The sequence below is a fragment of the Oncorhynchus tshawytscha genome, linkage group LG28 (genome assembly GCF_018296145.1).
Source record: "Oncorhynchus tshawytscha isolate Ot180627B linkage group LG28, Otsh_v2.0, whole genome shotgun sequence".
NCBI lineage: Eukaryota > Metazoa > Chordata > Actinopteri > Salmoniformes > Salmonidae > Oncorhynchus > Oncorhynchus tshawytscha.
The window spans coordinates 45,020,460-45,039,920 of NC_056456.1; the positions used below are offsets into that span (position 1 = coordinate 45,020,460).

At 43.8% G+C, this 19,461-nt stretch overlaps 1 protein-coding gene across 1 annotated transcript in view; it reads right to left on the bottom strand.

Moving 5' to 3' along the window:
* The window catches only part of emilin2a (elastin microfibril interfacer 2a), a 50,235-nt gene extending 33,454 nt beyond the window's left edge, over positions 1 to 16,781 (bottom strand). Inside the window, exons 1-2 of the mRNA XM_024392192.2 lie at positions 16,437 to 16,781; positions 15,586 to 15,711 (exon numbers count right to left, since the gene is read on the bottom strand). Of these exons, the coding sequence (XP_024247960.2) occupies positions 15,586 to 15,711; positions 16,437 to 16,591 (281 nt within the window). The 5' untranslated portion in view covers positions 16,592 to 16,781. The remainder of the gene's footprint in view (positions 1 to 15,585; positions 15,712 to 16,436) is intronic.
* Positions 16,782 to 19,461: the final 2,680 nt, after the last annotated feature.

The following is a 19,461-nucleotide window of genomic DNA, read 5'->3' on the forward strand; positions in this document are numbered from 1 at the left end:
TCCAGTTGACTGTTCTTCCCCCATACAGCCTCCAGCTGACTGTTCTTCCCCATACACAGCCTCCAGTTGACTGTTCTTCCCCCATACAGCCTTCCAGTTGACTGTTCTTCCCCCATACAGCCTTCAGTTGACTGTTCTTCCCCCATACAGCCTCCAGTTTCCTCAACAGATGATCAGTCAACATCACGTGACTTGGGAAATGATAGTCAGGGTTTTTCTTTTTGGCAACTCACAGAAACAAAAGTTATTGCTTGCATATTAGCTATTGACACCAAGAAGTCATTAGAGGCTGACAATTTGAAGCAAACTGAAGTGGGTCTAGGGTGGCCGGTAAGATGGCGGTGATATGACCCTGGACTAGCCTCTCAAAGCACTTCATGATGACAGAAGTGAGTGCTACGGGGCAGTAGTCAATTAGTTCAGTTATCTTTGCCTTCTTGGGAACAGCAACAATGGTAGCCATGTTGAAGAATATGGGGAAAACAGAGGATAGGGAGCGATTAAATATATCTATAAACACACCAGCCAGCTGGTCTGAAGCATGCTCTGAGGACTAGAGATTGACCGATTATGATTTTTCATCGCCGATACCGATTAATCGTCCAATATATATATATATAAAAAATGACAATTACAACAATGCTGAATGAACACTTATTTTAACTTAATATAATACATTTAAAAAATAAATTTAGTCTCAAATAAATAATGAAACATGTTCAATTTGGTTTAAATAATGCAAAAACAAAGTGTTGGAGAAGAAAGTAAAAGTTCAATATGTGCCATGTAAAAATGCTAAAGTTTAAGTTCCTTGCTCAGAACATGATGAGAACATATGAAAGCAGGTGGTTCCCTTTAACATGAGTCTTCAATATTCCCAGTTAAGAAGTTTTAGGTTGTAGTTATTATAGGAATTATAGGACTATTTCTCTTGATAGCATTTGTACAGTCGTGGCCAAAAGTTTTGAGAATGACACAAAAATTAATTTCCACAAAGTTTGCCGCTTCAGTGTCTTTAGATATTTTTGTCAGATGTTACTATGGAATGCTGAAGTATAATTACAAGCATTTCATAAGTGTTAAAGTTGATGCAAAGAGTCAATATTTGCAGTGTGGATGGACCCTTCTTTTTCAAGATCTCTGCAATCCGCCTTGGCATGCTGCCAATTAACTTCTGGCCCACACCCTGACTGATGGCAGCCCATTCTTGCATAATCAATGCATGGAGCTTGTCAGAATTTGTGGGTTTTTGTTTGTCCACCCGCTTCTTGAAGATTGACCACAAATTCTCAATGGGATTAAGGTCTGGGGAGTTTCCTGGGATTAAGGTCTGGCCAAAATATTGATGTTTTGTTCCCTGAGCCACTTCATTATCACTTTTACCTTATGGCAAGGTGCTCTATCATAGTGGAAAAGGCATGGTTCGTCAAAAAACTGTTCCTGGATGGTTGGGAGAAGTTGCTCTCGGAGGATGTGTTGGTGCCATTCTTTATTCATGGCTGTGTTCTCAGGCAAAATTGTAAGTGAGCCCACTCCCTTGGCTGAGAAGCAACCCCACACATGAATGGTCTCAGGATGCTTTACTGTTGGCATGACACAGGACTGATGGTAGCGCTCACCTTGTCTTCTCTGGACAAGCTTTTTTCCAGATGCCTCAAACAATCGGCAAGGGGATTCATCAGAGAAAATTACTTTACCGCAATCCTCAGCAGTCCAATCCCTGTACCTTTTGCAGAATATCAGTCTGTCCCTGATGTTTTTTCTGGAGAGAAGTGGCTTCTTTGCTGCCCTTCTTGAAACCAGGCTATCCTCTAAAAGATGCAATCACACCTGCCTGCTGCCATTCCTGAGCAAGCTCTGTACTGGTGGTGCCCGGATCCCGCAGCTGAATCAACTTTAGGAGATGGTCCTGACGCTTGCTGGACTTTCTTGGGCGCCCTGAAGCCTTCTTCACAACAATTGAACCACTCTCCTTAAAGTTCTTGATGATCCGGTAAATGGTTGATTTAGGTGAAATCTTACTGGCAGCAATATCCTTAAGCCCTTTTTGTGCAAAGCAATTATGACGGTACGTGTTTCCTTGCAGGTAACGATGGTTGACAGAGGAAGAACAATGATTCCAAGCACCACCCTCCTTTTGGAGCTTCCAGTCTGTTATTCAAACTCAAATCAGCATGACAGAGTGATCTCCAGCCTTGTCCTCGTCAACACTCACACCTGTGTTAACGAGAGAATCACTGACATGATGTCAGCTGGTCCTTTAGTGGCAGGGCTGAAATGCAGTGGAAATGTTTTTTTGGGATTCAGTTAATTTGCATGGCAAAGAGTGACTTTGCAATTAATTGCAATTCATCTGATCACTCTTCATAACATTCTGGAGTATATGCAAATTGCCATCATACAAACTGAGGCAGCAGACTTTGTGAAAATTAATATTTGTGTCATTCTCAAAAACTTTTGGCCACGACTGTATTACATATACCTTTGACTATTGGATGTTTGTATAGGCACTTTAGTATTGCCAGCCTAATCTTGGGAGTTGATAGGCTTGAAGTCATAAACAGCGCTGTGCTTCATTTGTTTTGTGCATAATAATAATTGTATTTATTTTATTTTACCTTTAACTTCTTATGGGACGGTAGCATCCCACCTGGCCAACATCCAGTGAAATTGCGGAGCGCAAAATACTAAATTCAAATATTTAACATTCTTAAAAATATATGTGTTATACATCAAAATAAAGCTTAACTTCTTGTTAATCCAGCCGCTGTGTCAGATTTCAAAAAGGTTTTGTGGCGAAAGCACACCATGCGATTATCTGAGGACAGCACCCCGCATACAAACACATGAAAAACATATTTCAACCAGGCAGGTGCGACACAAAAGTCAGAAAGAGCGATATAATTAATGCCTTACCTTTGAAGATCTTCTTCTGTTGGAACTCCAAAATGTCCCAGAAACATCACAAATGGTCCTTTTGTTCGATAATGTCCTTCTCTATGTCCAAAAAACTTCAATTTATCTGGCGCATTTGATTCAGAAATACACCGGTTTCAACTCACCCAACATGAATGTAAACTTGGTTCAAACATTTCAAACAACATTCCTAAACCAACCTACCGTAAAAATGTTAAAAAAAAAAAATCAATAAAATTTTAAACGGAATAAACTGTTTCTAATACCGGATAAAAACAACGTGGAGCGTGCTCCTGTTCACACGCACCAAAACAATAGAGTCCACCTGGAGTCACACTTACAATGAATAGGACTACTTCTTCTTTTCTCAAAAGAAAAACGTCAAACAATTTCTAAAGACTGTTGACATCTAGTGGAAGCACACATGAACTGCAACCAGGCTCCTTTTCCCTGTTTGTGGGATCTTGATTTTTTATTGTTGCTTTTTAGCCCTACAAAGTTGGAAGTTTCATTTGTTACTCTTTCTTGTTTTGTGTTTTGTTATCATAAATTTAAATAATTAACCTACCCCAAGCTGCATCTTGGTCCGACCATCCTTCCAACAACGATCATTACAAGTTTACTTTGGGCACGCTTTTCATCCGGATGTCAAAATACTACCCCCTACCCAAGAGAGGATAACTAGGCAAGTCAGTTAAGAACACATTCTTATTTACAATAACGGCCTACCAAAAGGCAAAGGGCCTCCTGCGGGGACGGGGGCCTGGGACTAAAAATAAAAACAATATAAATATAGGATAAAACACAAGAGAGACAACACTACATAAAGAGAGACCAAAGACAGCAACATAGCAAGGCAGCAACACATAACACACCATGGTAGCAACACACCATAAGAACAACATGGTAGCAACACAACATAAGAACAACATGGTAGCAACACAACATGGTAGCAGCATAAAACATGGTACAAACATTATTGGGCACAGGCAACAGCACCACAACTTTGCTTTGGGGACCTTTAACAGAATGTGACTGGCAAAACGTGTGTTGTATGTGGAAGTTGAGGGCTGCAGTAGATATCTCAGATGGGGGGAGTGAGGCCTAAGAGGGTTTTATAAATAAGCATAAACCAGTGGGTCTTGCAACGGGTATAGAGAGATGACCAGTTTACAGAGGAGTATAGAGTGCAGCGATGTGTCCTATAGGGAGCATTGGTGGCAAATCTGATGGCCGAATGGTAGGGAACATCTAGCCGCTCAAGAGTACCCTTACTTGCCGATCTATAAAATAAATGTCTCCGTAATCTAGCATGGGCAAGATGGTCATCTGAATCAGGGTTAGTTTGTCAGCTGGGGTGAAAGAGGAGCGATTACGATAGAGGAAACCAAGTATAGATTTAACTTTAGGCTGCAGCTCTGATATGTGCTGAGAGAAGGACAGTGTACCATCTAGCCATACTCCCAAGTGCTTGTATGTTGTGACTGCCTAAAGCTCTAAACCTCAGAGGTAGTAATAACACCTGTGGGAAGAGGGGCATTCTTCTAACCAAACCACATGACCTTTGTTTTGGAGGTGTTCAGAACAAGGTTAACGGCAGAGAAAGCTTGTTGGACACTAAGAAAGCTTTGTTGTAGAGCATTTAACACAAAATCCAGGGAGCAGCCAGCTAAGTATAAGACTGTATCATCTGCATATAAATGGATGAGAGAGCTTCCTACTGCCTGAGCTATGTTGTTGATGTAAAATGAGAAGAGCGTGGGGCCTAGGATTGAGCCTTGGGGTACTCCCTTGGTGACAGGAAGTGGCTGAGACAGCAGATTTTATGACTTTATACACAGCACTCTTTGAAAGAGGTAGTTAGCAAACCAGGCCAAAGACCCCTCAGAGACATACTTCTTAGCCTGCCCACAAAAATGATATGGTAGTCCATTCCAAAAACTTTTGCCAGGTCAATAATATAACAGCACAATATTGCTTCGAAACAAGGGCAATGGTGAAATCATTGAGGACCTTTAAGGTTGCAGTGACAAATCAAATCAAAGTTTATTTGTCACGTGCCCCAAATACAAAAGGTGTAGACCTTACAGTGAAATGCTTACTTACAGGCTCCAACAAACAGTGCAATTTCAAAAAATATATATATATTCAAAAAATAAACAAGGTATTAGGTGAACAATAGGTAAGTATAGAAATAAAAACAACAGTAAAAAGACAGTGAAAAATATCATTAGCGAGTCTATATACAGTAGCGAGGCTATAGCAGTAGCGAGGCTATATACAGGCACCAGTTAGTCGGGTTGATTGAGGTAGAATGTAAATGTAGATATGGTTAATAAAGGGACATTGCATATATGATAAAGAGAGAGTAGCAGTAGCGTAAAAGATGGGTTGGTGGGTGGTGGGTAGCGTGACACAATGTAAATACCCAGTTAGATGGAAAGCAACAGATAGGTGGATAGCAACAGAAAGAGAGAGCAACAGATAGGTGGACAGCAACAGAAAGAGAGAGAGCAACAGATAGGGGGACAGCAACAGATAGGGGGACAGCAACAAATAGGTGGACAGCAACAGAAAGAGAGAGCAACAGATAGGTGGACAGCAACAGAAAGAGAGAGCAACAGATAGGGGGACAACAACAGAAAGAGAGAGCAACAGAAAGGTGGATAGCAACAGAAAGAGAGAGCAACAGATAGGGGGACAGCAACAGATAGGGGGACAGCAACAGATAGGGGGACAACAACAGAAAGAGAGAGCAACAGAAAGGTGGATAGCAACAGAAAGAGAGAGCAACAGATAGGTGGAGAGCAACAGATAGGTGGACAGCAACAGAAAGAGAGAGCAACAGATAGGTGGACAGCAACAGAAAGACAGAGCAACAGATAGGTGGACAGCAACAGATAGGTGGACAGCAACAGATAGGTGGACAGCAACAGAAAGAGAGAGCAACAGAAAGAGAGAGCAACAGATAGGTGGACAGCAACAGATAGGGGACAGCAACAGATAGGTGGACAGCAACAGAAGGTGGAGAGCAACAGAAAGGTGGACAGCAACAGAAAGAGAGAGCAACAGATAGCAACAGATAGGAGGATAGCAACAGATAGGTGGACAGCAACAGAAAGAGAGAGCAACAGATAGGAGGACAGCAACAGAAAAAGACAGGAGCAACAGATAGGTGGACAGCAACAGATAGGTGGACAGCAACAGAAAGAGAGCAACAGATAGGTGGATAGCAACAAGAGAGAGCAACAGAAGGTGGACAGCAACAGAAGGAGGATAGCAACAGATAGGAGGACAGCAACAGATAGGAGGACAGCAACAGATAGGTGGATAGCAACAGAAAGAGAGAGCAACAGATAGGTGGACAGCAACAGATAGGTGGACAGCAACAGAAAGAGAGAGCAACAGAAAGAGAGAGCAACAGATAGGAGGATAGCAACAGATAGGTGGACAGCAACAGAAAGAGAGAGCAACAGATAGGAGGATAGCAACAGAAAGAGAGAGCAACAGATAGGAGGATAGCAACAGATAGGTGGACAGCAACAGAAAGAGAGAGCAACAGAAAGAGAGAGCAACAGATAGGTGGACAGCAACAGAAAGAGAGAGCAACAGATAGGTGGATAGCAACAGAAGGTGGAGCAACAGATAGGTGGACAGCAACAGAAAGATAGCAACAGATAGGAGGACAGCAACAGATAGGTGGACAGCAACAGATAGGTGGACAGCAACAGAAGGTGGACAGCAACAGATAGGTGGACAGCAACAGAAAGAGAGAGCAACAGATAGGAGGATAGCAACAGATAGGTGGACAGCAACAGATAGGAGGATAGCAACAGAAGGTGGACAGCAACAGAAAGAGAGAGCAACAGATAGAGAGAGCAACAGATAGGAGGATAGCAACAGATAGGTGGACGGCAACAGAAAGAGAGAGCAACAGATAGGAGGATAGCAACAGATAGGTGGACAGCAACAGAAAGAGAGAGCAACAGAAAGAGAGAGCAACAGATAGGTGACAGCAACAGAAAGAGAGAGCAACAGATAGGAGGATAGCAACAGAAAGAGAGAGCAACAGATAGGAGGATAGCAACAGATAGGTGGACAGCAACAGAAAGAGAGAGCAACAGAAAGAGAGAGCAACAGATAGGTGACAGCAACACGGCAACAGAAAGAGAGAGCAACAGATAGGAGGATAGCAACAGATAGGTGGACAGCAACAGAAAGAGACAGCAACAGAAAGAGAGAGCAACAGAAGGTGGACAGCAACAGATAGGTAGACAGCAACAGATAGGTGGACAGCAACAGAAAGAGAGAGCAACAGATAGGAGGATAGCAACAGATAGGTGGACAGCAACAGATAGGTGGACAGCAACAGAAAGAGAGAGCAACAGATAGGTGGAGAGCAACAGCAACAGATAGGTGGATAGCAACAGAAAGAGAGAGCAACAGAAAGAGAGAGCAACAGAAAGAGAGAGCAACAGATAGGTGGACAGCAACAGAAAGAGAGAGCAACAGATAGGAGGATAGCAACAGAAAGAGAGAGCAACAGATAGGAGGATAGCAACAGAAAGAGAGAGCAACAGATAGGAGGATAGCAACAGATAGGTGGACAGCAACAGAAAGAGAGAGCAACAGAAAGAGAGAGCAACAGATAGGTGGACAGCAACAGATAGGTGGATAGCAACAGAAAGAGAGAGCAACAGATAGGAGGATAGAAACAGATAGGTGGACAGCAACAGAAAGAGAGAGCAACAGAAAGAGAGAGCAACAGATAGGTGGACAGCAACAGAAAGAGAGAGCAACAGATAGGAGGATAGCAACAGAAAGAGAGAGCAACAGATAGGTGGATAGCAACAGAAAGAGAGCAACAGATAGGAGGATAGCAACAGATAGGTGGACAGCAACAGAAAGAGAGAGCAACAGATAGGAGGATAGCAACAGAAAGAGAGAGCAACAGATAGGTGGACAGCAACAGATAGGTGGACAGCAACAGAACAGAAAGAGAGCAACAGATAGGTGGAGGAGCAACAGCAGGTGGACAGCAAATAGGTGGATAGCAACAGAAAGAGAGAGCAACAGAAAGAGAGAGCAACAGAAAGAAAGAGCAACAGATAGGTGGAGAGCAACAGAAAGAGAGAGCAACAGATAGGTGGACAGCAACAGATAGGTGGACAGCAACAGATAGGTGGATAGCAACAGAAAGAGAGAGCAACAGATAGGAGGATAGCAACAGAAAGAGAGAGCAACAGATAGGAGGATAGCAACAGAAAGAGAGAGCAACATAGGTGGATAGCAACAGAAAGAGAGAGCAACATATAGGTGGACAGCAACAGATAGGTGGACAGCAACAGATAGGTGGACAGCAACAGATAGGTGGACAGCAACAGAGAGCTGAATATCAACTGATAAAGAGAGACCAACAGATAGGTGGACAGTACCAGATAAAGAGAGAGCAACAGATAGGTGGACAGCAACAGACAAAGAGAGAGCAACAGACAGGTGGATAGTAACAGATAGGTGGATAGTAACAGATAAAGAGAGAGACTCAACAATTTAAGTCCAGTAGTGAATTTTAAGACTCAACAATTTAAGTCCCTATCTCTCTCACGGAAACTTGGGTTCAGGTTTCTCTGACCTGCCTCCCAGGAGATTCTGGGATTTCCAGATCATTTTCCGTCATGCAGAGAAAGGAGTTAGGGTTAGAAAAAGAAAGCAAAGGCATGAACTGTAATAGTTTACCAGTCCCTTTGTGTCTTTCTCTTTCCCTCTCGTTCTCTCTTCCTCCCTCTGTCTCTCTCTCTAATAGGTTACCAGCCTCTTTGTGTCTCTTTCCCTCTCGTTCTCTCTCCCTCCCTCTGTCTCTCTCTCTAATAGTTTACCAGTCCCTTTCTCTCTCTCTCTCCCTCCCTCCTTCCGTCTCTCTCTCTCACAAAGGGACTGGTAAACTATTAGAGAGAGAGACAGAAGGAGGGAGGGAGAGAGAGAGAGAAAGGGACTGGTAAACTATTACTCTCTCATTCTCTCACACTCCCTCTGTCTCTCTCTACTTCCCTCCTTGTCACCCTCCCTCTCCGTGTCTCCCTCCCTCCCTCTCCATGTCTCCCTCCCTCCCTCCCTCTCCATGTCTCTCCCTCCCTCCCTCCCTCTCCATGTCTCCCTCCCTCCCTCCCTCTCCATGTCTCCCTCCCTCCCTCCCTCTCCATGTCTCCCTCCCTCCCTCTCCATGTCTCCCTCCCTCCCTCTCCATGTCTCCCTCCCTCCCTCTCCATGTCTCCCTCCCTCTCCATGTCTCCCTCCCTCTCCATGTCTCCCTCCCTCTCCATGTCTCCCTCCCTCTCCATGTCTCCCTCCCTCTCCATGTCTCCCTCCCTCCCCATGTCTCCCTCCCTCCCCATGTCTCCCTCCCTCCCCATGTCTCCCTCCCTCCCTCCCTCTCCATGTCTCTCCCTCCCTCCCTCTCCATGTCTCCCTCCCTCCCTCCCTCTCCATGTCTCCCTCCCTCTCCATGTCTCCCTCCCTCCCCATGTCTCCCTCCCCCCCCCATGTCTCCCTCCCTCCCTCCCTCTCCATGTCTCCCTCCCTCCCTCTCCATGTCTCCCTCCCTCCCTCTCCATGTCTCCATCCCTCCCCATGTCTCCCTCCCTCTCCTCTCCATCCCTCCCTCCCCTCTCCATGTCTCCCTCCCTCTCCATGTCCCTCTCCATGTCTCCCCCTCCCTCTCCATGTCTCCCTCCCTCCCCCCATGTCTCCCTCCCTCTCCATGTCTCCCTCCCTCTCCATGTCTCCCTCCCTCTCCATGTCTCCCTCCCTCTCCATGTCTCCCTCCCTCCCTCCCTCTCCATGTCTCCCTCCCTCCCTCCCTCTCCATGTCTCCCTCCCTCTCCATGTCTCTCCCTCCCCCTCTCCATGTCTCCCTCCCTCCCTCCCTCTCCATGTCTCCCTCCCTCCCTCCCTCTCCATGTCTCCCTCCCTCCCTCTCCATGTCTCCCTCCCTCCCTCTCCATGTCTCCCTCCCTCCCTCTCCATGTCTCTCTCTCTCCGTGTCTCCCTCTCGCTCGCTCTCTCATTTTTATTCCATGAAGTCATGACCGTTTGAGAACAGATTTCACAATACAGAGGTGTTCTCAAGGGGGTAAAATGTCAAATATTTAACTTCACTCCAACTATGTGTCTAAAGTGTATGTTGCAAAATAGTACGGCCACAAGTTCCAACTTACAATAAAACCATGACGTCACTCTAAACATAAATATCACAGTGTTATGGCAAAACCGAGGTACTTATTGTTGGAGCCAAAGCACAGGGAGAGAATCTGTCCGAACATTTTAATTAATGGGCAATAAAGATAAAACACCTGGAAAAAAACCTAAGTGTTATTTTAGATTCTGAACTACATTTCGAATTACACATTAGGAATGTGACCACAATAGCTTTTTAACATCTGAGGAACATTTCCAAGGTGTGGCTGTTTCTCTCTCAGGCTGATACAGAGACACTCATTCATGCTTTTATTACAAGCAGGCTTGACTACTGTAATGCTCTCCTGTCTGGTCTACCTAAGAAAGCTATTGGTCATCTGCAAAACATACAGAATGCTGCAGCATGGGTACTGACCAAGATCAGACAGAGAACACACACTACATCGGTTTTAACCTCTCTAGGGTATGTGGGACGCTAGCGTCCCATCTGGCCAACATCCAGTGAGATTGCTGAGCACCAAATTCAAATACAGAAATACTCATTATAAAAATTCATAAAACAAAAACATATTTTACATAGGTTTAAAGATTAACTTCTTGTGAATCCAACCACGGTGTCAGATTTAAAAAATGCTTGACGGTAAAATCATACCTTACGATTATTTGAGAACATAGCCCAGTTGACAAATTATTACAAACAGTAACCAGCCAGGCAGAAGCGTTACAAAACTCAGAAATAGAGATAAAATTAATCCCTTACCTTTGATGATCTTCATATGGTGGCACTCAGAAGACATTAATTTACTCAATAAATGTTCCTTTTGTTCGATAAAGTCTCTTTATATCCAAAAACCTCCGTTTTGTTCACACGTTTTCTTCAGTAATCCACAGGCTCAAACGCAGTCAAAACAGGCAGACAAAAAAATCCCAATTGTATCCGTAAAGTTCATAGAAACATGTCAAACAATGTTTATATTTAATCCTCAGGTTGTTTTTAGCCTAAATTATCTATAATATTTCATCCGGACAATAACATTGTCAATATAAAAGGTAAACAAGAAATGCACTCTCTCGGGACTGCGCATGAAAAAGCTCTGTGACATGTCAGGGTCCAATCATTCAGACTGGTCTTACTCCCTCATTTATAAGAATACAAGCCTGAAACAATTTCTAAAGACTGTTGACATCTAGTGGAAGGCATGGGAACTGCAAATTGAGTCCTAAGTCAATGGATACTGTAATGGCATTGAATAGAAAACTACAAAACCACAAAAAAAATACTTCCTGAATGGATTTTTCTCAGGTTTTCGCCTGCCAAACCAGTTCTGTTATACTCACAGACACTATTTTAACAGTTTTGGAAACTTTAGAGTGTTTTCTATCCAAATCTATCAGTTATATGCATATCATATCTTCTGGGCCCGAGGAGCAGGGCATTTATTTTAGGCATGTTTTTCATCCAAAAATCTGAATGCTGCCCCCTACCCTAGAGAAGTTTTAACATCTCTGCACTGGCTGCCTGTGAGTTTTAGAATTCATTTTAAGATTCTTGAATCGGTTTTTAAATCAATTCACGATTGTGCACCTCAATACATGTCAGACATGCTTTAAGTTATGTACCCAGTAGGTCCCTCAGGTCCTTTGGGGGGCCAAAACTGTGGATATATCTAAAAGAGATCTTAAAACATATTTTTAGCTTTTCTTTTCCTCAGGGTGCTTTTTAGTTGTTCAGTTTGTGTCATTATTTTGATTGCGTTGCATTTCATGACTGAAATGTGATGTATTATTAAAGTATGATTAGATTTGATGGTAAATCTAATTGAGTGGAACCCCATCAGTGGAACCCAATCAGTGGAACCTGGGATTTTTTAATTTCACCTTTATTTAACCAGGTAGGCCAGTTGAGAACAAGTTCTCATTTACAATGTGAATCTTAAGGGATCTCAGATTATACGAAAGAGTTGTTGAACAGGCTAGTAAAAGGGGTTGCAAAAATTGCGACGGATAATTTTAGAAAGAGAGGGTTCAGATTGTCAAGCCCAGCTGATTTGTAGGGGTCCAGATTTTGCAGCTCCTTCAGAACATCAGCTATCTGGAATTGGGTGAAGGAGAAATGGGGGGCTTGGGCAAGTTGCTGTGGGGGGTGCAGAGCTGTTGACCGGGGTAGAGGTAGCCAGGTGGAAAGCATGGCCAGCTGTAGAAAAATACTTATTGAAATTCTCGATTGTCGTAGATTTATCGGTGGTGACAGTGTTTCCAAGCCTCAGTGCAGTGGGCAGCTGGGAGGGGGTGCTCTTATTCTCCATGGACTTTACAGTGTCCCAGAACTTTTGGAGTTTGTGGTACAGGATGCAAATTTCTGTTTGAAAAAGCTAGCCTTTGCTTTCCTAACTGCCTGTGTATATTGGTTCCTAACTTCCCTGAAAAGTTGCATATTGCGGGGGCTATTCGATGATAATGCAGTACGCCACAGGATGTTTTTGTGCTGGTCAAGGGCAGTCAGGTCTGGATTGAACCAGGGGCAATATCGGTTCCTCGATCAACATTTTTTGAGTGGGGCATGCTTATTTAAGATGGTGAGGAAAGCACTTTTAAAGAATAACCAGGCATCATCTACTGACGGAATGAGGTCAATGTCCTTCCAGGATACCCGGGCCAGGTCGATTAGAAAGGCCTGCTCTCTGAAGTGTTTTAGGGAGTGTTTGACAGTGATGAGGGGTGGTCATTTGACTGCAGACCCGTTACGGACGCAGGCAATGAGTGATTGCTGAGATCCTGGTTGAAGACAGCAGAGGTGTATTTGGAGGGCAGATTGGTTAGGATGATATCTATGAGGGTGCCCATGTTTTACAGATTTGGGGTTGTACCGGGTAGGTTCATTGATAATTTGTGTGAGATTGAGGGTATCAAGTTTAGACTGTAGGAGGACCGGGGTGTTAAGCATGTCCCAGTTTAGGTCACCTAACAGCACGAGCTCTGAAGAAAGACGGGGGGACATCAATTCACATATGGTGTCCAGGGCACAGTTGGGGGCAGAAGGTGGTGTCTATAGCAAGCGGCAGCGATGAGAGACTTGTCTCTGGAAAGGTGGATTTTTAAAAGTAGGAGCTCAAATTGTTTGGACACAGACCTGGATAAGACAGAACTCTGTAGGTCTTCTTTGCAGTAGATTGCAACTCCGCCCCCTTTGGCAGTTCTATCTTGTCGGAAAATGGTATGGTTAGGGATGGACATTTCAGGGTTTTTGGTGGTCTTCCTAAGCCAGGATTCAGACACAGCTAGGACATCCTGGTTGGCAGAGTATGCTAAGGCAGTGAATAAAACAAACTTAAGGAGGAGGCTTCTAATGTTAACATCGAAGATCTATGAGGGTGCCTGTGTTTACAGATTTAGGGTTGTATCTGGTAGGTTCCATGATAATTTGTGTGAGATTGAGGGCATCTAGCTTAGGTTGTAGGACGGCCGGGGTGTTAAGCATATCCCAGTTTAGGTCACCTAACAGTACAAACTCTGAAGATAAATGGGGGGACATTAAATTCACATATGGTGTCCAGGGCACAACTGGGGGCTGAGGGGGTCTATAACAAGGGGCAACAGTGAGAGACTTGTTTCTGGAAAGGTGGATTTTTAAAAGAAGAAGCTCAGACTGTTTGGGTATAGACCTGGATAGCATGACAGAGCTCTGCCGGCTATCTCTGCAGTAGATTGCAACTCAACCCCCTTTGGCAGTTCTATCTTGGCAGATTTTTTATTTTTTTCACCTTTACTTAACCAGGTAGGCTAGTTGAGAACAAGTTCCCATTTACAACTGCGACCTGGCCAAGATAAAGCAAAGCAGTGTGACAGACAACAACACAGAGTTACACATGGAGTAAACAATAAACAGGCCAATAACACAATAAACTGGTCAATGACACAGTAGAAAAAAAAGTCTATATACAGTGTGTGCAAAAGGCATGAGGAGGTAGGCAATAAATAGGCCATAGGAGCGAATAATTACAATTTAGCAGATTAACACTGGAGTGATAAATGAGCAGATGTGCAAGTAGAGATACATACTGGTGTGCAAAAGAGCAGAAAAGTAAATAAAATAAAAACAGTATGGGGATGAGGTAGGTAGATTGGGTGAGCTATTTACAGATGGACTATGTACAGCTGCAGCAATTGGTTAGCTGCTCAGCTATCTGATGTTTTAAGTTGGTGAGGGAAATAAAACTCTGTTGTAGTTGGGGATGGACATTTCTGAATTTTTGGTGGCCTTCCTCCTGCCAGGAGGGATATAATAGCCCAGGTGAGTGAATCGAGTGAAACCCCATCAATGGAACCCCAAATGGGCTGTCCTGCTATGGTAAATCTAATGGCGTTAAACCCCATCAGTGGAACCTGGGCTGTCCAACTATGGTAAATCTAATGGTGTAAAACCCCATCAGTGGAACCTGGGCTGTCTAACTATGGGAAATCTAATGGTGTTAAACCCCATCAGTGGAACCCCAGATGCCCAGTTATGAAATGTTTCCAGTGATGCTCTAATAATGAAAACAACAACTTTCATTTGATGTTGTCGGAGTCATTCATTCTGTGGTTGATCAGTCATCCCGTCAGTCTTATTACTGGAATAAATGAGCTAATCAGAGTGGATTAATCATTGCTGTTCACTGGCTAACTCATAAGTACTTTCCAAACTGCTGTTTTCTCCCTTCTGTCCTCCCTTTTCCTAACCCTTCTCACCCCTCCAGTGGACCTGAGGTGACTAAGTAGTAAGGAACAACTCCACCTAGTTTCCATCACATTGCTGTAACATCCCCAGCCCTCTTAGATGAGAAAATAAGAGAAGGGAGGGAATAATATTCTATTATATCCCTCTCTCTCCACCCATCCCTCTCTCGCTCTGTCCTCCACCCATCCCTCTCTCGCTCTGTCCTCCACCCATCCCTCTCTCGCTCTGTCCTCCACCCATCCCTCTCTCGCTCTGTCCTCCACCCATCCCTCTCTCGCTCTGTCCTCCACCCATCCCTCTTTCTCTCTGTCCTCCACCCATCCCTCTCTCGCTCTGTCCTCCACCCATCCCTCTTTCTCTCTGTCCTCCACCCATCCCTCTCTCGCTCTGTCCTCCACCCATCCCTCTTTCTCTCTGTCCTCCATCTCTCTCTCTCTCTCTCTCTCTCTCTCACATCCTCCACCCACACATCACTCCCTCCCATCCCTCTTTCTCTCTGTCCTCCACCCAGGTCTCTGTCCCATCCCTCTCTGTCATTCCTCTCTCTGTCCTCCACCCATCCCTCTCTCCCATCCCTCTCTGTCCTCCACCCATCCCTCTCTCCCATCCCTCTCGGTCATTCCTCTCTCTCTGTCCTCCACCCATCTCTCTCTGTCCTCCACCCATCCCTCTCTGTCCTCCACCCATCCCTCTCTCCCATACCTCTCTGTCATCCCTCTCTCTGTCCTCCACCCATCCCTCTCTCCAGGGAAACTTACATCACTTGTTGCTCACAGTCTGGGTCATGGTTTGGGCACAGTGCCACCTCAGGCTCCACAAAGCTCTCCACATTCCCCTGGACGGTACAGCTCACGTTCTTATGGACCACATATGCACACCAGTTCCTAGAGGAGGAGGAGAGAAAGAGATGTGTAAGCAAAATATGTCATTGGTAACCAACCATCAGGCAACAATTCCAACCCTTCCAAGCTTGAGAAATAAGATACAAATAGTCTATTGTCTGACAGAAATAGTTGAGAAAAAAGAGAGAAATAAAAGTCAGCATCTGTGTGGATCATTTAGCTGTAGCTGACTGGTGCAGATAACCAGCCTATCACATTACAGGGTGACTGGGGCAGATAACCAGCCTATCACATTACAGGGTGACTGGGGCAGATAACCAGCCTATCACATTACAGGGTGACTGGTTTCCACCTCCAATTAGTATATCTACTGATTGACATGTGATTTTATCATTATGGATTAGAGCAGATCGGTTGATATGTACAGTGGAGACACAGACAGGCTGCATCAGAAAACAGATTATAATGCCGCAGCAAACAGACAAGACTAGACACACTCAGTTGTGCATTATTCTCCATAACAAAACTCAGAAACAACTCAATGCAACAATTTAGTGATAAATAACTGCAGTAAAATAATTCAAAATGTAAACGTAATATTGAATTAATTCAATGTAATCACGTGTAATCTCTCCATTTACTGCACTAATTAAAGAGAAAAAGTCCTGCGAAAATAAAATAAGATCGCAACGACACAGAACACAACTCGTTTTAGGCAAATGGAAATAAATAAAACAGATTAACAATAGAGACAAATAATAATTTACCTATTCCTCTGTGACTGTCGGTGTCTCGCGCCCTGGTACGCAGCTCCTTGGAAAAGGTTGTAGTTCGGCGGATTTTGTCCGTTGGTGACAGAAAAGTTGAAGAACAGAGAGAACAATGTCCATGTTACCCCCAAATCAGCTGCTCCCCACTTCATCGTAGACAACAGATTAAATTAACTACTACGGAACATGGACAAGAAAAGTTCAGATATATGTATCTTTTAAAAGTTGGTATCCTATGTGCGGCCGCCCGGTAACTGAGCAGAACCTGACAAAATTTTGGAGATCTCTTTGCGGGCCGCTGTTGACTCCACTGGAACGACGTAGCTGTTAGACTCCTTTCCCCTCCCATCCTCCCTGCCTTCCTTCGACCCCAGCCCCTCCCCTCTCCTCTCCACCCCATGAGAAACAAACACGCCCCGAATTGTCCGCAGCTTGGACTGTGCGCGCGCACACACACACACGCTGTGACAGCGCGTACTGTTACAAACATTTATAGCATCTACCTTCTTGCTGTTCCCAATAATGTTTGTACCATGTTGTGTTGCTACCATGTTGTTGTCATGTGTTGCTGCCATGCTATGTTGTCTTAGGTCTCTCTTTATTTAGTGTTGTGTTGTCTATCTTGTCGTGATGTGTGTTTGCCTTTTGGTAAGCCATCATTGTAAATAAGAATTTGTTCTTAACGGACTTGGCTAGTTAAATAAAGGTTAAATACATTAAAACACATCTGCTATCAGTTGTCACATTGAAGACCAATTACATGCCTGATTTTGTTGTGGGAGCCTTTTGAGAAAACATTTGATATCTTATATTTATTTAACTTAATAATACGATTTAGTAATATCCCCTCTAATTTTAGTCATTGACTATTAGTCAAATTGATAAGAGTGAGTCAAATACATTTCCTGGGATGTCTTTTTCACCATGCATTCCCTATGCTGCTAAATAGTGAATCAAACATCAGATATATGAGTACTGTAGACTCCTGTCATGATGTTGAATTAGCCAATGAATAGCTAGGAACATTTCAAATCAAATCAAATTTATTTATATAGCCTTTCGTACATCAGCTGATATCTCAAAGTGCTGTACAGAAACCCAGCCTAAAACCACTAACAGCAAGCAATGCAGGTGTAGAAGCACGGTGGCTAGGAAAAACTCCCTAGAAAGGCCAAAACCTAGGAAGAAACCTAGAGAGGAACCAGGCTATGTGGGGTGGCCAGTTCTCTTCTGGCTGTGCCGGGTGGAGATTATAACAGAACATGGCCAAGATGTTCAAATGTTCATAAATGACCAGCATGGTCGTATAATAATAAGGCAGAACAGTTGAAACTGGAGCAGCAGCACGTTCAGGTGGACTGGGGACAGCAAGGAGTCATCATGTCAGGTAGTCCTGGGGCATGGTCCTAGTCATCATCTTTTACTGTGGATGGAGGCAAATTGTTACAGTCTTGTACCAATTAACCTCTACGTGATCGGTATTTCCCCCGCAGAATGGTTGAGCTAACGTAGGCTAATGTGAGGTTGTTGTAAGTAACAAGATTTCCCAGTACATAGACATATCTGATATTTGCAGAAAGCTTATATTCTTGTTAATCTAACTGCACTGTCCAATTTACAGTAGCTATTACAATGAAAGAATACCATGCTATTTTTTGAGGAAAGTGCACAATTTTGAACTTGAAAATGTATTAATAAACCAATTAGGCACATTTGGGCAGTCTTGATACAACATTTTGAACAGATATGCGATGGTTCAATGAATCAGTCTAAAACTTTGCACGTACACTGCTGACATCTAGTGGGCAAAATCTAAATTGGGCCTGGGCTGGAATAATACATTATGGCCTTTCTCTTGCATTTCAAAGATGGTACAAAAGAAAATGTAAAAACATGTTTGTTTTTTTCATTGTTTAGTCTTTTTCCAGATCTAATGTGTTATATTCTACATTCATTTTACATTTTCACAAACTTCAAAGTGTTTCCTTTCAAATGGTAGCAAGAATATGCTTATCCTTGCTTATCCATCCTTGCATTGTTGCAGCCCTGGAGGCAACACGGGCAGGCAGGCAGGCAGTGGTGGGAAAAATACCCAATTATCATACTTGAGTAAAAGTAAAGATACCTTAAATGGGAAAGTCACCCACTAAAATACTACTTGACTAAAAGTCTAAAAGTATTTTGTTTTAAATATACTTAACTATCAAAAGTACATGCAATTGCTCAAATATATCAAATCAAATTTTATTTGTCACATACACATGGTTAGCAGATGTTAATGCGAGTGTAGCGAAATGCTTGTGTAATATACTTAAGTATCAAAAGTAAAAGTGTAAATCATTTAACATTACCTTATTTCACTTCCTATCCATCACTTCCTGTTAAACGCGGAATGAGGGAGAGCTCAGTTTGTTGTTTTGGAAAGTTTTGAATGTCTATTGAAATGGTAGTTGGCTAGTAACCAAACTTTTTGAGTTTGGATCCTGTGACGCAGTCGGCATCAGGTGCTGGGACTGCTACTATCTGTCTAGTGATCCTGCCGACCAAGGCCGGGTCTGAGGAGCTGTTTGGCGTAGCAGCTAGCCTAGCTGTGCTAGCTACCTGCATATCAAGATAGTTGGATTTTCTTGAGGGCTCGAATGCAGCCTGCAACGCTGTGGGCCATTGTGGCTGGGACCGCAGATTGCCCCAGGCTTGTGGCTGTCTAGATCCCTGCTGTTTGTTTTGTTGTTTTCAATCTTCCCTTCAGGGCAGATGCCATGTCTGGAACTGAGAGGATAACAGCATAACCTACATTGTTACCATGACAAAGGCCAAAGCTAGCTAGCGGTTGACCAGCTATCTAGCTAGCTAGCGGGTGACCATAGCTATCTAGCTAGCTAGCGGGTGACCATAGCTATCTAGCTAGCTAGCTAGCTAGCAGCCAGCGGGTGACCATAGCTATCTAGCAGCTAGCTAGCTAGCTAGCTAGCGGGTGACCATAGCTATCTAGCTAGCTAGCTAGCTGGTGACCAGCTATCTA